Source organism: Hyperolius riggenbachi, chromosome 4 (genome assembly GCF_040937935.1).
Source record: "Hyperolius riggenbachi isolate aHypRig1 chromosome 4, aHypRig1.pri, whole genome shotgun sequence".
NCBI classification, from domain to species: domain Eukaryota; kingdom Metazoa; phylum Chordata; class Amphibia; order Anura; family Hyperoliidae; genus Hyperolius; species Hyperolius riggenbachi.
This window is the reverse complement of record NC_090649.1, coordinates 49,501,152-49,521,788: the sequence shown is the minus strand read 5'-3', so window position 1 is coordinate 49,521,788 and position 20,637 is coordinate 49,501,152. Positions and strand designations below refer to the sequence as shown.

Genomic DNA, 20,637 nt, shown 5'->3' with positions numbered 1-20,637 from the left:
TAGTATTTGGCTCCACTTACATGTCATGGCCACGCCTATGTCTTCACATGCCACGTTCTTCGCTAGTGAGTGCATTTGCTTGGGGATAACCCACAAAGGGATACATATACTGAAAAGATTGAGAAACACTGCTTTAAAGGGGAACTGAAGTAAGAGGTATACGGAGGCTGCCATATTTATTTCCTTTTAATCAATACCAGTTGCCTGGCAGCCCTGCTGGTCTATTTCTCTGCAGTAGTATCTGAATAACACCAGAAACAAGCATGCAGCTAGTCTTGTCAGATCTGACTTTAAAGTCAGAAACATCTGATCTGCTGCATGCTTGTTCAGGGGCTATTAGAGGCAGAGGATCAGCAGGGCTGCCAGGCAACTGGTATTGCTTAAAAGGAAATAAACATGGCAGCCTCCATATACATCTCTCTGCAGTTGTCCTTTAAGGTACGCCGTGGCCTCCATTCGCTGATGAAGTGGTTGTAGGAGTCCTGCAGAAAGCAGGAGGTATACTGGGGGGAGTGGCATGGGGCAGTGGCCTGATTTGGGACACTGTCACTTTGAGCCAAGGGTGAGGTCTTGGTGTTTTTTGTTTTTTACCGTAATTAAGTTCTTTTAGATATGCATGTGATATCCCTTGATTGATGTGAGGTCACCAGGGCACTGGGGATGCTATATTATGGAGGGAGACTCTATACCACCAGGGAAGCCAATAAAATGCACTCCCTGGCCTTTCTGATTGGCCCATTTCCAAGCTGCATATAATTTGCAAACCAGTTGGAATTTGCATCTCTTCACAAATTTGTGTAAAAGCAGGCATGTCCCTCTGCAGGGGAAAGAGCTGGAGTTACAGATAGCACACAACACTTTGGTATAAAAGATTTATTCATTGTAAATGTAATAAATAATATATGTTACAAATAGCAATATTACTCATTTAATACCCATATGGGTTTACTTAATGAAGGAAGTCAACCCAGTTCTAGATTCAGTTCCTTCTAGTATAATAAAAATGTGAAAATGTAAACCGTGTATAGGTAGCTTTTTTTTTTTCCCCCTTGTCTATTGTTTAGCACTAGGAGTGAATGATCAATGATGAGCAAATTTCTGTGTTCATGCAAATGTATGTACACTTTATGCAAATATATGCAAATTGACTAAGCAAGACCCACCCAAGTTTAAATTGATCCATTTTCAAGCTGCATATATTTGCATAAAATGTACATAAGTTTGCATGAACTTTGAAATATATGCATATCATTCATCCCTATCATCATTCATTGTGTGCTCTTTTAAACTCCCTTCAGTGGGCAAGTACTGACTAGTTCAACACTAGCCCTCAGGTTTCCTTGGCCCGCTGGAACTTGTTGCAGCTCTTGTTATGTGTTCCAGCAAAGATAAGTCCTCCTATACATCTACCTATAAAAAATAGCCAGTGGGTCTTAAAGAGGAACTGTCATGAAAATCTTAACATTTAAAACGCATACAAATAATAAGTGTGTTTCTTCCTGAGTAAAATGAGCCATAAATGACTTCTCTCCTATGTTGCTGGCATTTACAGTAAGGGCCTGTACACACTGCTGCGCATGCGTTTTTAAAATTGCAAGGTCTTTTGAAAAATAATGAAAATCGTGATGACCTCTACACACTGGTGCAATGTGTTTTTAGAAAACCGCAATCGCAGTGCCTGCTGCGCTTTTTTAAGCGCAGCGCTTGAAAAACGCATGAAAAAACGCAATGCAATGCGATTCCATTGCATTTTTCAGAAGCCAGTATCCCAGAAGACTGCAATTTCCTGATTCCTGTTGAAATGTTAACTAGAAAAAAAAATTCTTAAAGAGACACTGAAGTGAAAAAAAATATATGATATGATGAATTGGTTGTGTACTATGAATAATTACTAGAAGATTAGCAGCAAAGAAAATATTCTCATATTTTTATTTTCAGGTATATAGTGTGTTTTCTAACATTGCATCATTCTATAATATGTGCAGATTACACAACACTCAGCATTCAAAATGATTCTTTCAGAGCAGTCTGTGAACTAATGACCTCTCCTCTGGAAGAGAAAAAGAAAACTGTTCACTTATAGTTGAGATAATAAAAGTCAGAAGACAGCCCTCTCCACGACTTTGAAAGTCGTAGAGATTAATGGCTTTTTTGCATAGAGATAACAACTGGAGTTTCTTAACTCTTCCTGTACTGGAAACAATTACACTGATGTATCTGATGTTAATGTTTTATTTCTTAGCTGTCCTACACATACAAATCATAATATCATAATTTTTTTTTCACTTCAGTGTCTCTTTAAGCCAATCAGCAATTACAAGAAAAGCGCAAACGCATCAAAAAATGCAGGCAACAGTTGCAAACCTGTGCCCCCTAACCGCAAATAATATAAAAATCCATTTTGGTGTATCACGTTCTCCAGAGTACCTAGTTAGGTTTAACCTCCTGAGCGTTACGCTGCTCAGGAGGTTTCGCCAATTTGTGCCCCCCCTCCCCCCAGAGATCCAACGGCTGAAACCCCTATAGCTAGCACTAGGCAAGCTAGTATAAATACCCGGCACCCCCCGCTCCCCGCCGCTCCCCCGTTTATACATTACCCAGCAATCGGCCTCCCCGTACACCTCCGGTCTTCTCTATGGGGAGGATCGCACATGACGTCATGCGCAAACCCGATCCTCCCCATAGAGAGACTGAAGCTGTGCAGGGAGGCTGCGCAATCGCTGGAGCCAGGGAGGGGGGGGGGGGTTTCTGGTACTTGTGCTAGCTAAAGGGGTTTCAGCCATTGGATCACATTAATTTAACATGGGGGACTCCTGGGGCCAGGAAGCGGTATGCCCGACACAGTGTCGGGCATACCACTAAGGAGGTTAATAAACCAGAACTACAAGGATTTTGTAAGGGACTTCTTCAGTATCCTCCATTGTTCTTGGTCAACCCCTGTGACTCCAAGCAAGCTCCTAAAGCTTCTGAACTTTGTGTTGACCCAACTGTCCCTGAGATATGTAGAGCAGTGTACCAGCACAGAATATGGTTCCCCACCTCCCAAACGTTCACACGTAAGACCGAGTAAGCCTTTCAAGTGTCCAATGTACAGATTTTGAGGGTACATGCACTGCTCAAGCTTTTCCCAGAACTTAGGATGGTCAATGAGATGTAATTCCAGGTTGTTGAAAATTCTAATTGTATGAGACTGTGCAGTGTGATAATGGACCGATCAAATTTGCAAACCATTTCCATCATCTGAGAATTCTCTGCATTTCATTTAACATCATTACCCAGAACCCCTTTCACGGCCTTATATTGCTCTCTTGAACTTTGTATTCCGGGGTGACACATGTGCAGCCAACCGTAACGGTCATCTCGTCCAGCACGTAAATCGTCTTATTCTCTCTCCTCTCTTTCTTTAGATAGAAAATGTTCCTTTTGATGGGGACTGCATTCCATTCATGTTCATGGCCTCGGCACGTTTCATTACATTTGTATTCTGTGATTACTTCTGGAATGCCACCAGTGTTGTAGATGTTACTGGAGAGACAAACAAGACAACAATTGGAAATTATAGCAGTGGTAGGAAGGGGAAGCAGGAAAATTGGGCGCCTGCTAGTGGCAGAAGTTTGGGAGTGTTGAGGGGAAATTTTTGCACCCAGGGCACCCAATGCCCTGCAAGGAACCCACATTACCCCTCAATACCACTATTTCAATGGGCACCTATGGAAGTACCCCAAAAATTGCAGCAAATTCAATAAAAAGGCAGATGTATTAAATCTTAGTAGGACCCAGAGGCATGTCATGTGCACTATGACATGCCTCTGTGTCTTTCTACTGCCACCGCTAGTTCCCCCTGCGCTCTGCTGTCCCCCCTGAAAATATCGCCAGGCTAGCGACAATCTGGTTCCTGAGTACTTCCTGGGTTGCGGCTTAGCTTCTGATTGGAGGAAGCTAGGGAGGCGGATAGCAGCAGGGGGAGCTACTCTATGGAGGAGATGGGGGAGGTGATGCTAGAAAAAGTTATTGACAGCTGCCTGGTAAACAAAGCAGGCTAGCGACAAGCACATTGTCGCAAGCCTGGCGATATTTCGGGGGGTAGCAGAGCTCAGGGGGGACTAGTGGCAGCAATAGAGAGACACAAAGGCATGTCATTGTGCACATGACATGCCTCTGGGTCCTACTGAGATTTAATACATCCATCTTGGGTACTCTTTCAGGATAGGGGTCAGAAAGGGGGTCAGGAAGGGGGGGAAGGTTTAGTGTGTAGGGTTAGGTTTAGCTATAGTAAAAAATCGGTAATAAATGCTGATATTTCATGATCATTCTTCAGGTCAGGTGGGTACTGGATTGCAGAAGAATGATGATGTTGCAAAGGGGTGGGGCCACTTCAGTCTGAGTGCTCCCAGTCCCAGCAGCACCAGCTCTTGGAGAAATATCACTTTTATTCGGTAAGTATGGGACTTTTTGTCCTCCTGGGTTTTATGTGCAATACCTGCTTTATTTCTGATAAAGGCAAGGAAAAAAGAAGAAGAACAGAGGCCCACATTAGTATGATCCATCTAGAGATCAGATTACATAAACCTATTATCTATCTGCCCCCCATCCCAGAGCCCTGACCCACCGACACAACTACAAATCATGGGGTCTCCCAGCAAAACCTTGTTGGGCCCTTCCAACATTCACATCCGGTCCTCGTGTGGTAACCACAACAACCAGCCAGCAGGCCTATGTACCAGGAGTCTTATATCCTGAGCCACCACAACTAGTTCTGCCCATAACTATTGTGGGCACAACATGTGATATGAAGGTGTATTGGAGGAAGAGCGGGTAGGAGGAAGGGGCCCTCTCTGGCCCCGGGCCTAGCCAGGATCATCCACAAAGCAACCTAGGAAACTACATAGGGCAGTGATGGCTAACCTTGGCACTCCAGCTGTGACAAAACTACAAATCCCATCATGCCTCTGCCTCCCCAAGTTATACTTAGAGCTGTAACAGTATTGCAATGCCTCATGGGACTTGTAGTTCCACCACAGCTGGAGTGCCAAGGTTAGCCATCACTGACATAGGGCCTAGTGGGTGTAAGGGGCCCATCTGACACCTTGAGCCCACTCCCATCTCAGCCTACCATAAAGACTATCTTGGTAAACCCAAGCAACTGCTTTGCCTTAGACCCCATTTTATCTTTATTTTACTCTGCCCCCGGGCCACTTGTATCTGTAGGGGCTGAACCCCAGGAGTGACAAATCTGGCTGGTAATGCGTGGATGGTGCCTGTAACCACAGTCACCTCTCCCGGCTTTAGCAGCAGTCCTTGGGTTTCTTCTGCAACTTTCTAGATTCCCGTGACAGGTCCATAACCTGCGGTCACATGACAGTGCGGTCCAGAGCTCTCGCAGGGAGTGTGCTGCTGCAGGGGAGACAAAGAGGAAAGTGCTGCAGCCGGGAGAAGTAACTATGGATACAGGCATGCTTCCAATGTGTGCTCTACATGGTGAGCTTAGGGTAGATCTTGGGAGGAGGGCTTAACCAAGAGTCACACATTTTTCCTGATTTTTGAGGGAAGAGTTAGGGGGTTGGGCTTATCTGCAAGGCCGGACGGTATTGGGCAGACACTTTTGGGAGATAAAGTTTCTACAGCACTTACTGGTAAACAAAGTGAACGATGGATCTCTCTTGGAAATTTCTGATGCCGGATGTATTTGAGGGCAGGTTGGACGGCTTGTTTTTCAGCCGGACGGAAAGATACTCTTTACATCTCTTCTCCCTTTTGCCATTCTTCTTGGTAGCCTTGCTGTTTTCCTGATGGGTGAGCAGCAGTAATGTCACCAGGATCAGCACCTGCACAGAGAGAGTTCATTGTGACCAGCAGCCCATCTGCAGGACATGTTCTGTCATATTAGCCCCCCAGTAATAATTTTTGCACAACCCCTGCAGTACGAGCAATAATAAGCAGCACCTGTCAGGCACTCTACTGTGTTTAAAGATAATACTATTGTTCTAGAACAATGCAAATAATTCATTTTCTTGCTTATCTCCTAACCCACTGATACGGTTTTCCTCCAGAGTGTTTAGAACTTTGACATTTGATGATTTTGAAAGCATGGCGAAACTGGTCTTATGTTAGGTACACACGTTACGCATTTTTCTTTTGATAGATGCGTTTGATTAATAATTTCCATCATGTCCGATATTACTTTTGATCATTTTAACCACTTAAGGACCAGGGGATTTGCATATGCGCTGTGCTGGGTGGGCTCTTCAGCCCCCAGCACAGATCACGTAGGCACGGCGATCAGACTTCCCCCCCCCTTTTTTCCCCACTAGGGGGATGTCCTGCTGGGGGGGTCTGATCGCCGACACCTGTTTGGGCCTTGCGGGGGGGGGGCTCCTCAAAGCCCCCCTCCGCAGCGCTATTCCACCCTCCCTCTCCTTCCCCCCTCCCCTTCTCTCTACGGGCGGTACAGGACGGCGATCCATCCTGTACCACCTCTGATAGGCTTCAGCCTATCAGATGCTGGCGATCCCTGGCCAATCAGAGGCCGGGGATCGCCGCTCTCCTTTATGGCACTGCTGCAACAACAGCGCCGTACGCTGTAAACACCGGGGATTTCTTCCCCAGGTGTTTACAATTAGCCTGCGAGCCGCGATCGGAGGCTCGCAGGCTATTCACGGAGACACCCTCTGTGAACTGACAGGAAACGGCCACTCAAACGAGCAGCCATTTCCATAGAAGCCCACTTACGACCAGCCGCCGCCTATCGGCGTTAGGCGGTCGTTAAGTTGATCATTGGCACTTTGATCGATGAATGGGAACTGTGTTCCCATTCACTGATCTCCGGGTTAATGGGTGGAAAGGAGTACCTGAGTGGGAGCAAGCGCTGAAGCGGCAATAGACGCATATCTATGCCCCTGGGCAGGAACTGAAGTAGATATACTGCCACAAATGGTATAATTGGTTAAATTGATCTATTTCTTAATTTCAAATGTTAATATGAGGAAAAAGTAGTCATGATAGAAAGGACGAGCAGTGTGGTTTGAATTCTAAAATTAAATTTTGCTTGGCATACTGGCACGTCCCCAATCATGCACCTACTAAAAGATGGCCCAATAAAACACCAAATAGGTACCTTGTACTCAACTTTTATTGAACATACAGACAGTTCTATCTGAACCCAGTAGCTCTGCTGCTCTAGCTAAATGGACGGAAATACTTGATACTTGATGATTCGATTGATGAGGAGGAGAGGGATGACTGTTTGGCATCAACTTGTCAGGTTTCTCCCTGTGTTAGGGAGCGTCTGACTCCACTCTACATTATCCATCAATCATATCTCACTCCTGCTCGTATAATCAAATATTCCCCATCGACTCCTAATCTATGCCCTAAATGTAAAATTACCAACCCTTCCTTCCTCCATCTATTATGGTTATGTCCTTTCAGTGGCGGCTCCAGGAACTTTTTTTGGGGGGGGGGGGGGGGGTGCTGTGCAGGTGCTGGACCAAGTTTTGGGGGTAGCTGATGACCCACAACGCAAAGACAGTGGGCCCAAGTTTTGGTGACCCTTTCCCCTAAAAATTCACATAATTGTGCAGGTTTTCTCAAGAAAATACACGTAATGTGAGCAGATTTGCCCAGAAAATACGTTCAATCATGTCGGCAGATTTGACCAGAAAACATGTTCAATCATGTGGCAGATTTGACCAGAAAACATGTTTAATCATGTGGCAGATTTGACCAGAAAACATGTTCAATCATGTCGGCAGATTTGACCAGAAAATACGTTCAATCATGTGGCAGATTTGACCAGAAAACAACAAAATAATAAAAAAACAAAAAACATTTACTCACCTGCAGAAGACCTTCTGTTCCGGCCTCCGTTTGGTGCACAACTCCCACAATCCTCTGCAGGCAGCCAGCAACGTCCCCGACTTCCTGAACTGAAACTCCCATGCTGAGAGCAGGGCTACGGGAAAATGGCGCCCGAAGCCCTGCACTGCAGACTCAAAGTCTCCAGAGCAGGGCTTCAGATGCCATTTTACAGTAGCCCTGCTCTGCCGCTGCTGGCTGCTGTTGCCGGTGAACTGACGCGGCGTCTATTAGACGCCAAAAGTCAGTTCACGCTTGGGGGTGCTTTAGGGGTGCTTGGACAATTTTAGGGGGTGCTTTAGGGGCGCTTGGACAATTTTAGGGGGTGCTTCAGCACCCCAAAGCACGGCGCCGCCTCTGCCCCCTTTACATAACTTCTGGAAAGAAGTAGTTGCCTTTCTGCATGATGTCATGGGATCCCCCACCCCTCTGGATGTTAAGACATGTATTCTTAAAGGGAACCAGAGAGGATTCAATATACATACCTGGGGCTTCCTCCAGCCCCATACGCACGGATCGCTCCCACGCCGCCGTCCTCCGCTGCCTGGATCCGCCGCCACCGGGTCCCGTCATTGCCGTGAGTCGGCAAGTCGGCCGGTGGACGCGGCCAATTCTCCGCATTACAGGGTGCTCTCTCTCCATACAGATACGCATGTGGCTGCTTACTGCGCTGCCGCATGCGTACATGTATGGAGGGAGCCCCTGTGATGCGGACAATTGGCCGCGTCCGCCGGAAGTGACGGGCCCGGTACCGGCGGATCCAGGAAGCTGAGGACAGCGGTGTGGGAGCGATTCAGGCTTATGGAGCTGGAAGAAGCCCCAGGTATGTATAAAATCATTTTCTTTTTTCAACCCCCCGTTCCTCTCTGGTTCCCTTTAATGTTCTCGGCAAAGACATCCCCAAGTTTGACAAAGTACTTGTTACAGAAGCACTATTTTACGCTCGCCAATGTATTGCCATTAGGTGGTTATCCCCCATTAGCCCTTCGATAGAAGATTGGAAAGCCAGTGTAAATCACTCCCTGCCTTATAAAAAATTAATATACCAGCACAGGAAATGCCCAGGTAAATACTCTAAAGTTTGGGACCGTTGGATTTCTAAACAATAATTACACTAATTTTTTTGTATTTATCCATTGTATAAAGCCTATAATGTGCTATAGTATGTATATGCATAATTTCCTGTACTACGATGCTTTTCTACTTTTTATGTACTACTCTCACTGAAATCCTTTTAATAAACTTTTGGTTGATGAAAAATAAAAATTACATTTTGCTTATGAATTTTTAGTGGTATGCATGGCTAGGGGTGTGGCAGAGGTGTGGCAAGGGCCTGTCTGTTAAAGTGTCCCTCTTTCTCATTTCTAAAAGTTGGGAGGTATGAGCATTGTGATTTTCTGGATCCCCGTGTGGGAACAATTATACAGCCACACTACTGAGGGAGCAACTTACAGACACTCTGCTTCCAACTCCGTCCAGGTGAGGGGGACATCTTTATAACAAGTAGATCATACCTCTCTGTGTCACATTTATCTAAAGGAGACCCATAGCTCCCAACTGTCCCTCTTTTGGAGGGATAGTCCCTCTTTGGGAGACCTGTCCCTCTTTCCTCCTCATTTGTCCCTTTTTCAGGACTTTATCCATTTTTCTATGTAAATATATATATTTCTCTACTAAAAAATGTGTTTGATTGACTCTAAACTTTATTTCCATCCTTTAAATTGATATATTACTAATTTTAAAATGTTACTATGAAGGAAAATGAACCAAAATAGAAAGCATCAGTGTGGTCTGAATTATAAAACAAGATATTTTTCTTATGAAATCTTTATGGCATGTGTGACTAGGGGTGTGGCGGGGGCATGATCAGGGGTGTGGCAGGGGTGTGGCTTAAGTGTCCCTCTTTCTCATCTCAAAAAGTTGGGAGGTATGCGAGACTTGGACTGAAACAATGCAGGGTTTATACATAGTTGGGGCTTCTTCCTGCTGCCTTTGAACTTGCCTCCATTGTGCTCCTGTTGCCCAGCTGTGAAGCAGCTCAGTACCAGCTGTGGGGGGAGGGGAGGGGAGGCGCAGCAGCGGGCATCGGCTGAGGGGGGCAATCAGACACTTACATTGCTGGGATCCCCGCGATGCATGCACTTCCAGTAACAGCGCCCCCTAGGGCCCAGAAGTCTGTAGCTATGCCACTGGCCACATTTTAACACATTCAAAATATATGTAACACTTTGCGTTCATGAGCCCCCTTCAGCCAGTTTCACAATGGAAATATGATGGTATCTGTCATGTTTACTGAAGAACTTACTATGTGTCAGATGTCTGAACTGATTATCTGGTCCTGTCACTGCAGACATCAAAGCCACAAATGCCAACATCTAATTCTCATTTTGTAAACAACAGATTCTGCAGAGGCTGCATGAAGGAGCCGTTCTCGTGAAATACACACAGTCGTTACTGCTTGTGTCAGCGCTGTAGAAACCGACAGTTTTGTAAAAAACTATGGGAGACACAAGGAAGATCTAAGAATCTTCTAAAAACGGAAGACTAAGAGCCAGGGGCGTAACTACAAATTATGTGGCCCCTCCCTTGCCTACCACTGGTGACCCTCACAGCCTGGAGGCCCATCTCACAAGGGTCATACAACACGTGTGGCCATCAGGATCTTTACATCCATAACAAGGATAGCCACAAAAATACCTGACCTGAGAGATGGACCCCTTTATTGGAAGGGAGTGAAGTAGTAGTTGGGCCCTCCCACAGCTCTTGGCTCCCCTACCGTTGCAGTGGCTGCTCCCCTGTAATTTACAACCCTGCAGAAATATTCTTTTCCATTTTTTTCATATTATTTCCATTAGAATACATTTAGGATAAAATAATTCTTATACAAAGAAAGCCTAATTGGTGGCGAAAAAAAACAAGCAATAGATCATTTTGCTGTGATAAGTAGTGATAAAGTTATTGTAAAATGAATGGGAGGAGCACTGAAAGGTGAAAATTGCTCTGGTCCTAAAGGGAACCCCCCCCCCCCCCCCAGTTATTAACTAGTTAAAAGGAAATAAATAAGGCAGCTTCCGTAGGGCTCACACCTCTGTTCCTTTTAAGTTTGTGTAAACAGCTGAACAAAAATCCAAAGAAACTTGCTAGGAGCAAAAGACTGAATTGTGCCTGTGTGTAAGTTTGCCAAGGAAAGGGGGGGGGGGGTTAAATCTACATTCACAGTGGCTCTTGCGTTGCGCTCTTTGTAACAGCAGGAACACAACGCAACGCAATGTATAGAAAAAGCAGCGATGAGATGCGTCACAACTTAACCACTTGCCGACCGCGCACTCACACCGCGCGTCGGCAAAGTGGCAGCTGCAGGACCAGCAACGCAGTTCTGCGTCGCCGGCTGCAGGCTAATTAATCAGGAAGCAGTCAGGAAGCAGCCGCTCGCGCGAGCGGCTGCTTCCTGTCAATTCACGGCGGGGGGCTCCGTGAATAGTCTGCGGGCTGCCGATCCGCTTTGTTTACATTTTTACAACGCTGCTACAGTAGCAGCGTTGTACTAGATCAGCGATCCCCGGCCAATCAGCGGCCGGGGATCGCTGTCACATTACAGCGGGGAGCCTGTTAGAGGCTGCACAGGACAGATCCGTTCCTGTGCAGCCTCCGATCTCTCGGGGAAGGGAGGGAGGAGAGGGAGAATCCTGCGGTGGAGGGGGCTTTGAGGTGCCCCCCCCGCCACCCACAGCATGCAGGAGCGATCAGACCCCCCCAGCACATCATCCCCCAGTGGGGAAAAAAAGGGGGGCGGTCTGGTCGCTCTGCCTGTCATTTGATCTGTGCTGGGGGCTGTAGAGCCCACCCAGCACAGATCTGAAAAAACAGCGCTGGTCCTTAAGGGGGGGGGGGGGGGGGGGGTAAAGGCTAGGTCCTCAAGTGGTTAAACTGTGTTTTAGATTTTGGACACTTTATGTAATTGCGTTTGACACTTAACACCCCCCCACTCCCCTTCCTGTTGCATAACCCTAAAACCCCCACTTGCTGATTCCTATCCTAACCCTAAACCCCCCTTACTGATGCATAACCCTAAAACCTTCTCTTCCTGACGCCTAGCCATAAAAGCCCCCTTCCTAACCTTATAATATTCAAAACAAATTGTTTCAAAACGATAATTTTCAAAAAGGAATAATTTTGTATATACAAAACAAAAAAATAAATCAAAAACTATAATGTTTTAACTATAATTTTCAAAACAAAACAAAAAAAACCAAAACAATAACATGGTAATTTTCAAAACGATAATTATCGGGCGCCCAAATTTCTGCTTTGAGTACCTAATAGCCGACATCTGCAATAGTGTTTAAAGGGCACCCAAATCGCCCATTAGCAGCAGGGCACCCAAATTTCCTGCTTCTGTTGGATCAAACTGCACTGGATATGCTCTGAACGTCGCACAGATTTACAATTGCAGTGTGATTCTGTAGGTTGAAATACCTCCGTTGTCTCATACCACAACTCCCTGCTGTGGGTTTGGCTTTAGAGACGTGTATAAGAAGTATACCAGAAAGTAGTGTTTTTGTTTTTTTAGGGAAGGCATATAACACATTTTTGCGTGCATGAAAAAAAGTGCAAGGAAAAATGGGCGCAGGGTGAAGCCAAAATCTTAAAGGAAATCAGAGATGATGACTACTTAGCGCTTGTTCACACCTAGGGCGTTTTGCGTTTATTTTAAGCGCCCGCGTTTTTCAAAATCTCTCTAAAAGCAGATGTGCAATGACTCCCTATGAGCGTGTTCCCTTCTGATCGGTTCGTTTCCTATCCGCTCAGCAAAGTGGTGCCTGTACCATTTTTTAGGGCGATTTTGCTATAATGGAAGGTATAGGAAAAAAGCAAAATGCTCACAAAATCGCTTTGTGCGGCAATTGCATTCACGCTTTTAAGAATAAATACATTGTATTTATTATTTTCTGGGTCAGAGAGTTCACTTCCTGACTTGCAGCAGGAAGGGGAAAAATAAATCGCTCTGCAAAAGCGCTTTGAAAAGCACTTTACACAAATTCGTAGCGTGCAGGTAAGCGCCGGGAGGGGGAAAAAAATCACACACAAAATCGCAAAACGCTGGCCTTTTAGATGTGAAAAAAAGCCTTACTGTCTTATACATGGCTGGGGCTTCCTCCAGCCCCACGCACACGGATCGCTCCCACGTCGCCATCCTCCGCTGCCTGCAACTCCGATACCGCGTCCTGTTACTTCGGCCAGTCGCAGCCAGTCTGAGCAAGTGAAGTGCGCTTTATTCCTAAGCAGAGCACACTTCATCTTGTGCAGATTGGCCGAAATAACAGGACCCGATATCGGAGCTGCGGGTAAGAGGATGGCGGCGTGGGAGAGATCCGTGCGGAGGGGGCTGGAGGAAGCCCCAGGCATGTATAAAACAGTAAGTATTCGTCATCTCTTTAATAAATGATAAACATTGTGTTCAACTGGGCGCTAGGCGAAGCCGAAAACACGTGAACAATAAGTACCATTTTAAAACGGACGGCAAATGAAAACGAAAATATATCATAATAATAGTGCTGACTGAAAATTGTTAACAACTAATAAAACAGTTGAAAATCTTACCGATATTTTACTACAGCTTAACCCAACTCTACTCTCACACAGAACCCTCCACTACAGATGCCTAACCCTAAGACTCCCCTGGTGGTGCCTAACCCTAATAACCCCCTCCCCCCTGGTGGTGCCTAACCCTAAGACCCCCTGGTGGTGCCTAACCCTAATAACCCCCTCCCCCCCAGTGGTGCCTAACCCTAAGATCCCCTGGTGGTGCAAAACCCTAAAACCCCCATGGTGATGCTTAACTCTAACCCCCCCCAGTGGTGCCTAACCCTAAGATCCCCCCAGTGGTGCCTAACCCTAAGACCCCCCATGGTGGTGCCTAAGCCTAATACCCTGCCAGTGGTGCCTAATCCTAAAATCCCTCCAGTGGTGCCAAACCCTAAAACCCCCATGATGGCGCGTAACCCTAATAACCCCCCCCCCCCCCCCGGTGGTGCCTAACACTAAGATCCCCCCGGAGGTGCAAACACCTAAAACCCCCATGGTGATGCCTAGCCCTAATACCCCCCCCGATGGTGCCTAACCCTAAGATCCCCCCTGGTGGTGCCTAACCCTAACCACCACCCCCAGCACAAAGACACTTCCTGACGCTCTTACAAACATTACATGTATAAATACAAACACAATAATATTGCAAAAACAGTAACGCTGCAAGTGTATTTCAAAAACTTTAATGTCTTACTGTTGAAAACAATATTTATCAGGTGCCTAAATTGGTGCTTTGGGCGCCGTATTAACGATATTTGCATTAGCACCGATGGAACACCCAAATCGTCCATTAGCTGCAGGGGCCCAAATTTCCTGTTTCCACGTTTTTACTTTTTGCCAGTGCCCATTTGAGCCCCATAGGTAACATATGTCAGCCTCTTTCTGACTCACCTGCAGTAGAAGTCCCTTGCGCAGATGCCTCATCCTGGCGAATCTCTGAGGAGATCTCTGTGTGTCGGTGTATGCCGCCCATGTGGCTTTATTAGTACGCCGGGGAGGCCACACCTTTCATGTGGTTTAATAACACACTTCACACATGCTGAATGGCCGCTGACAACATCCGAGGTTGTGCCTGAAGCTCACTTAGAAGATCAGCATAGGCCGTGTAAGTTTGTCACGTCAACCTCAAAAGCCACCGACTCAACTGAGAGATAAACAAAGCCTCGAACTTTCATTTCCACTAAAGCAGAGGGGAAAAAAAGCCTGAATGCTGTATGATATTTTCCTGGTGATGAATCAGCAAGGCCTACATCCGTGAGAGCCTGGTACCCGGGTGGCTGTGATTGGCAGGCTGATGTTACATCTGAGTATGAATAGATATTGTAATTCAGCAATGGCTGAATGCTATCACAATCCTGTGGCCAGGGGTGTGACTGGAAACCACCGGGCCCCCATGCAAAAATTTGGATGCCCCCCCCCCCCCCGGGCCTTCTCAGGGCCGTTTTGTGGGTCAGGAGGGGTCGCAGCATGAGGGGCGAGCATTGCACATCAGCGGGGAGGGAGGGCTGTCCCCCCCGCCCTCACCTCGGGCTCTCCCCTCAACGCTCCCCTCCTGCATCAGTCAGTGGCAGCCGGCGGCGGGCAGGAACACATACCGCCATCCACCGTGGAGGTCCGATCTCTAAGTGCCTCACACTACTTCCTGTTTAAACAGGAAGTAGCGTCAGACACTTAGAGAGCGAAACATATTGCGCGTGGAATGCATGAAGCTATGTGTTCCTGCTAAAAACAAATATGGAAATCATAAACTTCATACCCATAACAAATGTAGCCACAAATACACCTGATTTGAGGGATGGACCCCTTTATCGGAGAGACTGAAGTAGTAGTTGTGGTTCCCTTACAGCTCTGGGCTCCACTTCAGTTGCAGGGGCTGCTTCCCTGTGCAAAGTGCCACGTGCAAAGTTCCACGTGCAAAGTGCAAAGTGGCACTTGGCACTTTGCACGTGGCACTTTGCACGTGGCACTTTGCACATGGCAGCATGTGGTTGCATGTGGCACTTTGCACGTGGCACTTTGCACTTGGCACTTTGCACGTGGCACTTTGCACTTTGCATGTGTTTGCACGTGGCACTTTGCACTTGGCACTTTGCACGTGTTTGCACATGGCAAACACGTGCAAAGTGCCACGTGCAAAGTGCATGTGGCACTTTGCACGTGGCTGCATGTGGCACTTTGCACGTGGCACTTTGCACGTGGCACTTTGCATGTGTTTGCACGTGGCACTTTGCACTTGGCACTTTGCACGTGGCACTTTGCATGTGGCACTTTGCACTTGGCACTTTGCACGTGGAACCTTGCACCTTGCACGTGTTTGCACGTGGCACTTTGCACGTGGCACTTTGCACGTGGCACTTTGCACTTGCCACTTACCACATGGCACTTTGCACGTGGCATTTTGCACTTTGCACGTGGCACTTTGCACGTGTTTGCACGTGGCACTTTGCACTTGGCACGTGGCACTTGGCACATGGCACTTTGCACGTGGCATTTTGCACTTTGCACCTGGCACTTTGCACTTTGAACTTGGCACTTTGCACGTGTTTACACGTGGCACTTTGCACATGTTTGCACGTGGCACTTTGCACGTGTTTGCACGTGGCATTTTGCACGTGGCACTTTGTGCTTTGCACGTGTTTGCACGTGGCACTTTGCACATGTTTGCACGTGGCACTTTGCACGTGTTTGCATGTGGCACTTTGCACATGGCACTTAGCACTTTGCACGTGCCAAGTGCCACGTGCTACCTGCCACGTGCAAAGTGCCAAGTGCCACTAGCCGAGTGACAGTCAGACAGCAGAGGAGAGGACACTAACTGTCACACTGGCACTGCTCAGCAGCAGAGCAGTTCTGTAGTAAGCTAACACAGTAGTACTACTACTCTAACAACTACTAGCACTGACTGCACTACTACAGTACTAACTACACAATTACACAGTAATGCTATTCCCTAATCCCTAACCTAACCTATACTGTAGCTAGCTAAGGCTAATAGCTGGCCAGCAGGCAGCAGCTGGCCTGGTCTGTGCACAGCACACACACAGACACATAGCAGCTGCCTGCAGCACTGGAGCACACACTCTGACTGTCTGTCACACAATGAAATCAAGCTAATTCATGATTTAACAATAGTGTAGTGATAGTGAAGGGGTTAATCACTGAACAGCTTTAGGTTTATCACTGTGTACAGCACTTGCTAGGCCAGCAGCACTGGAGCATGTCTCTCAGTGAGCATTCACAAGCAAGGACGATATTTCTCATCATGGCAGCCCTCATTATTATACAGGGGGGCCTGGCCAGGGTTCCTTTCTGTGATTGGGTACCAGGGTTTAGGCTGGGAGCCCTCTGATTGGCTCAATGAGATCAGGTGGGGCTGGCCAGGGTTCCCCTCTGTGATTGGTTGCTAGGGCTTCTGCTGGGAGCCCTCTGATTGGCTCCAGGACGTCCTGGACCTCTTACAGTATCTCAATGGTCGGATATCTGCCAGATATCCGCGGATATCCGCATTGCCCAGCCAACTATCCGCAGATAGCCGGATATCCGGAATCCGGATGAGCAGCACTGTGTGTGACTAGGGGTGTTACGGGGTGCGATCAGGGGTGTGGCAGGGGCGTGGCTTAAGTGTCCCTCTTTCTCATCTCAAAAAGTTGGGAGGTATGCCCTACACTTTGCACCACAAGTGTGCTGACTGGCCCAGCTGTCACTTCTCTCTTAGTTCCCTTGCCCGTCATCAGTAGCTATAGGTGTCCTTTAGTATTAGGTAGCCAGAGCTATCCTCTGTATTAAGTAGCTACAGGTGCCCCCAAGTATTAGGTAACTAGAGTTGCCCCTAAATGGTGATCTGGTCAGTGGAATCCCGAGACGGGTGAGTAACCTCTCATTTACTCTCCACTCTGGACTCTTCATAGGTAAAGTGGGAGGGAGGCACTTTGGGGGGGGAATGAGCCTCCTTTCCATCATCAGGCGCCTGTAGGCACGTGCCTACAGTGCCTTATGGTAAATCCAGCCCTGACATCTGCTATCACTCCCAGTGCAGCCAAACGAGCGGGTGCCAGGGAACAGTTATAATTACCTGTTCCGGACAACTTCTTCTCTCTTTCTCCAGCAGCAGCTCTGAACTTCTGACAGGTCTTCTGTGTCCCGATCACATCCGATCACATGATATGACGTGTGATCGGAATCCTGGAGACTGTGTCAGCGTTACAGAGCCACCTGGTGGTGTAAGAGGGATGATGGAAGAGATGGAAGAGAGTCTTCCACCACCAGGTGGTGCTGTAACGCTGACATCCTCTCCTGGATCCCGATCACATTATTATTATTAAAAAAAAAGGTGGGGGGAAAGGCTGCGCGTCCCTAAACACATCAACATTATTATTATTATTTATTTATAAAGCGCCAACATATTCCGTGGCGCTGTGCAATGTAAGGAAACAAACAAGGGATACATAATGATACAGACAATGATATACATCAAATATGAACAATGATACAAAATACAGCTGTAATAGATTGCGGAGAAGCCGCCGCGCAGACTGGCGGCGAGTCGGCTGATTCCGCGTCCAGCACGGTGGTTTGCACGCAGCAGCGTGCGTCTGAGGTGGCTGGGCCTGTTAGTGCACACAGACTGAGGAATACGCGCGCGCTGAGAGGCAGAACCTTTATGTCAAACGAGGAGGGATCAGCTGACCAGGTTGGTCAGCTGATGTCAGAACTAGTGGCCATTGGTTGATCAGCGGTGGGTGGCGCCGGAGAGCGCCGCTCTATATATACCTATTGCTGGTCAGTCTCAAGTTGTCTGCCGTTGCGAACACTTACGTGAAAGCACTCAGACCTTAGTCAGATCCCACAGTGTGTTTGAACCAGGAGGACCTGGGAATTCACACTGAGCCAGATTACTTCTGTATTATCATTGTGTTATACTTCAGATTAGTTCCAGGGTGTTGAGACCACGGACCTCACACCCAAGACTAGGGATTCTGTATTATCATTGTGTTATACTCCAGACTAGTTCAAGGGTGTTGAGACCACGGATCTCACACCCAAGACTAGGGATTCTGTGTTATCTTTGTGTTATACTCCAGACTAGTTCCAGGGTGTTGAGACCACGGACCTCACACCCAAGACTAAGGATTCTGTGTTATCATTGTGTTATACTTCAGACTAGTTCCAGGGTGTTGAGACCACGGACCTCACACCCAAGACTAGGCATTGTTTGATATCTGTTATGACCTATTGCATTCCTGACTATCCCTCTGCTTTCTGATTCGGTACCTACGCATATCTGATATCCTGTTGCCAATCCTGATTGCCCCTGGTTACCGAATCAGCCTTCTGTCTCTGTACCTTATCTGCTCGTGTGTTGCCGACCTGGCCTGCCCGACCTTGAGAGCTATCCCTCTCCATTGAGAGATTAGTCTCCAGACCTGCTTGTGACGCCCACCTTCTAGGTGTGACTTAGCCTCAGGGCCTTCCTGCCATTCAGCCTGGGGCTCCACCCCTTTTGGACGTTTCAGGCTGCTGAAAGGTCTTTGCACTTATCTGAGGGAGGTAACTCCCATACGGCCAAGGACCACCTGCCCCTCGGGTGGTCCCACTCAAAGTCATTACTGTTGCACCAAAACACTCACATTATATAGGTGTCCAGAGGTTAGTTATACTTGTATTATTGGTGATTCTGCAGATCATTAATAATCAGGTATATATCTGTATTCTTGGTGATACTGCAGATCACCAATAATCAGATTCTCTCTGTGTGCTGACACCGACCGTTACAACAGCACTGTCATATCATGTGATCGAAACAGAGAAGCCACGTCAGGGGGTACATGGAGGAAGAAGTAGCCGATCCAGCCGTCCGGACCAGTAACTATTGAAGCTCCCAGCCGCCCACTCTGCATACCCTGCTAGCCTGCCAGGCCTGGGAAGGCACACTTCCCTAATGGCAGGAAAAATTCTGCCCGGCAGCACATAAAGTTATATTTTATTTGGCTGCTAAAGGGTTAAATCACTCAGTTCCATGATATGTTCCTCTTTAGAAGATATCTGGCTCCAGCGAGAGGCTGCAGAGGCTTTGAAGAGGTTAACATTCTCAGGTGTGAAGCGATAACCCGCATGACTCAGATCAGCCTTTGCAACCTGCTTTGTATTCTGGGTAAAATTGCCATCTAATACAGAGAAATGCAAAACCATACAGTGTAGTGCTGAATCACTGTATAAAACCAGGTCAGCAGCGCTGCTAGTGTGGCTCTGAGGATCAGTAGATCCCAGCTTCCTCCCACTGCAGAGTGACAAGCATGGAGCTCTCTCAGTATAGGACAGAACCATGTTGTGAATTTCATTCACATTGGGCTGCATAGTCTAAAACCTGCACATAGATGGAAGGGGTCCTGATTCGTTGCGTTTCCCCACATGCACATTCTGAGGGGGAAACCATCCCAATTTGCATGTGGAGAAATGCAGCAAATCTCCTAAAGCTGAAATGAGCCTGTAGGTTGTTTTTATCTGCAGAAAATTCAGATGCGAAAAATTTGCACAACACATGTCAAATGCGATGGCCATTGATTTTCATTAGATGCGTGGTGAACTTAAATTCGCCAAAACGGAAATCACTCATGAATTCTGTTAAGTGTGAAAGGAGCCTAACATACGCACACACATAGACACACATACACGCACACGCACACACACACACACGCGAATATATACACACACACACACGCACACACACGCACACACGAATATATACACACACACACGCACACACAGACGCGAATATATACACACACACACGCGCACACACATAGACACACATACATGCACACGCACACACACACGCGAATATATACACACACACACACGCGCACACATAGACACACATACACGCACACACACACACACACACGCGAATATACACACACACACACACACACACACACGCACACACATAGACACACATACATGCACACGCACACACACACACGATTATATATACACACACACACGCACACACATAGACACACATACACGCACACACACGCGAATATACACACACACGCACACACATAGACACACATACACGCACACGCGCACACACGCGCGAATATATAAACACACACATAAATGCACACACACGCACGCACGCACACACGAATATACACACACACACACACACACACACACACACACACACACACACAC

General features: G+C 47.2%; 1 protein-coding gene across 1 annotated transcript; it reads right to left on the bottom strand.

Moving 5' to 3' along the window:
• Positions 1–3,287: 3,287 nt before the first annotated feature.
• On the bottom strand, positions 3,288–14,374 carry LOC137504644 (interleukin-17F-like). The gene is made up of 3 exons (XM_068233225.1): positions 14,332–14,374; positions 5,632–5,825; positions 3,288–3,525 (listed from the first exon to the last, which is right to left on the bottom strand). Exons 1-3 carry the CDS (start codon positions 14,362–14,364, stop codon positions 3,288–3,290), a joined length of 465 nt encoding a protein of 154 aa, XP_068089326.1. The 5' UTR covers positions 14,365–14,374.
• Positions 14,375–20,637: the final 6,263 nt, after the last annotated feature.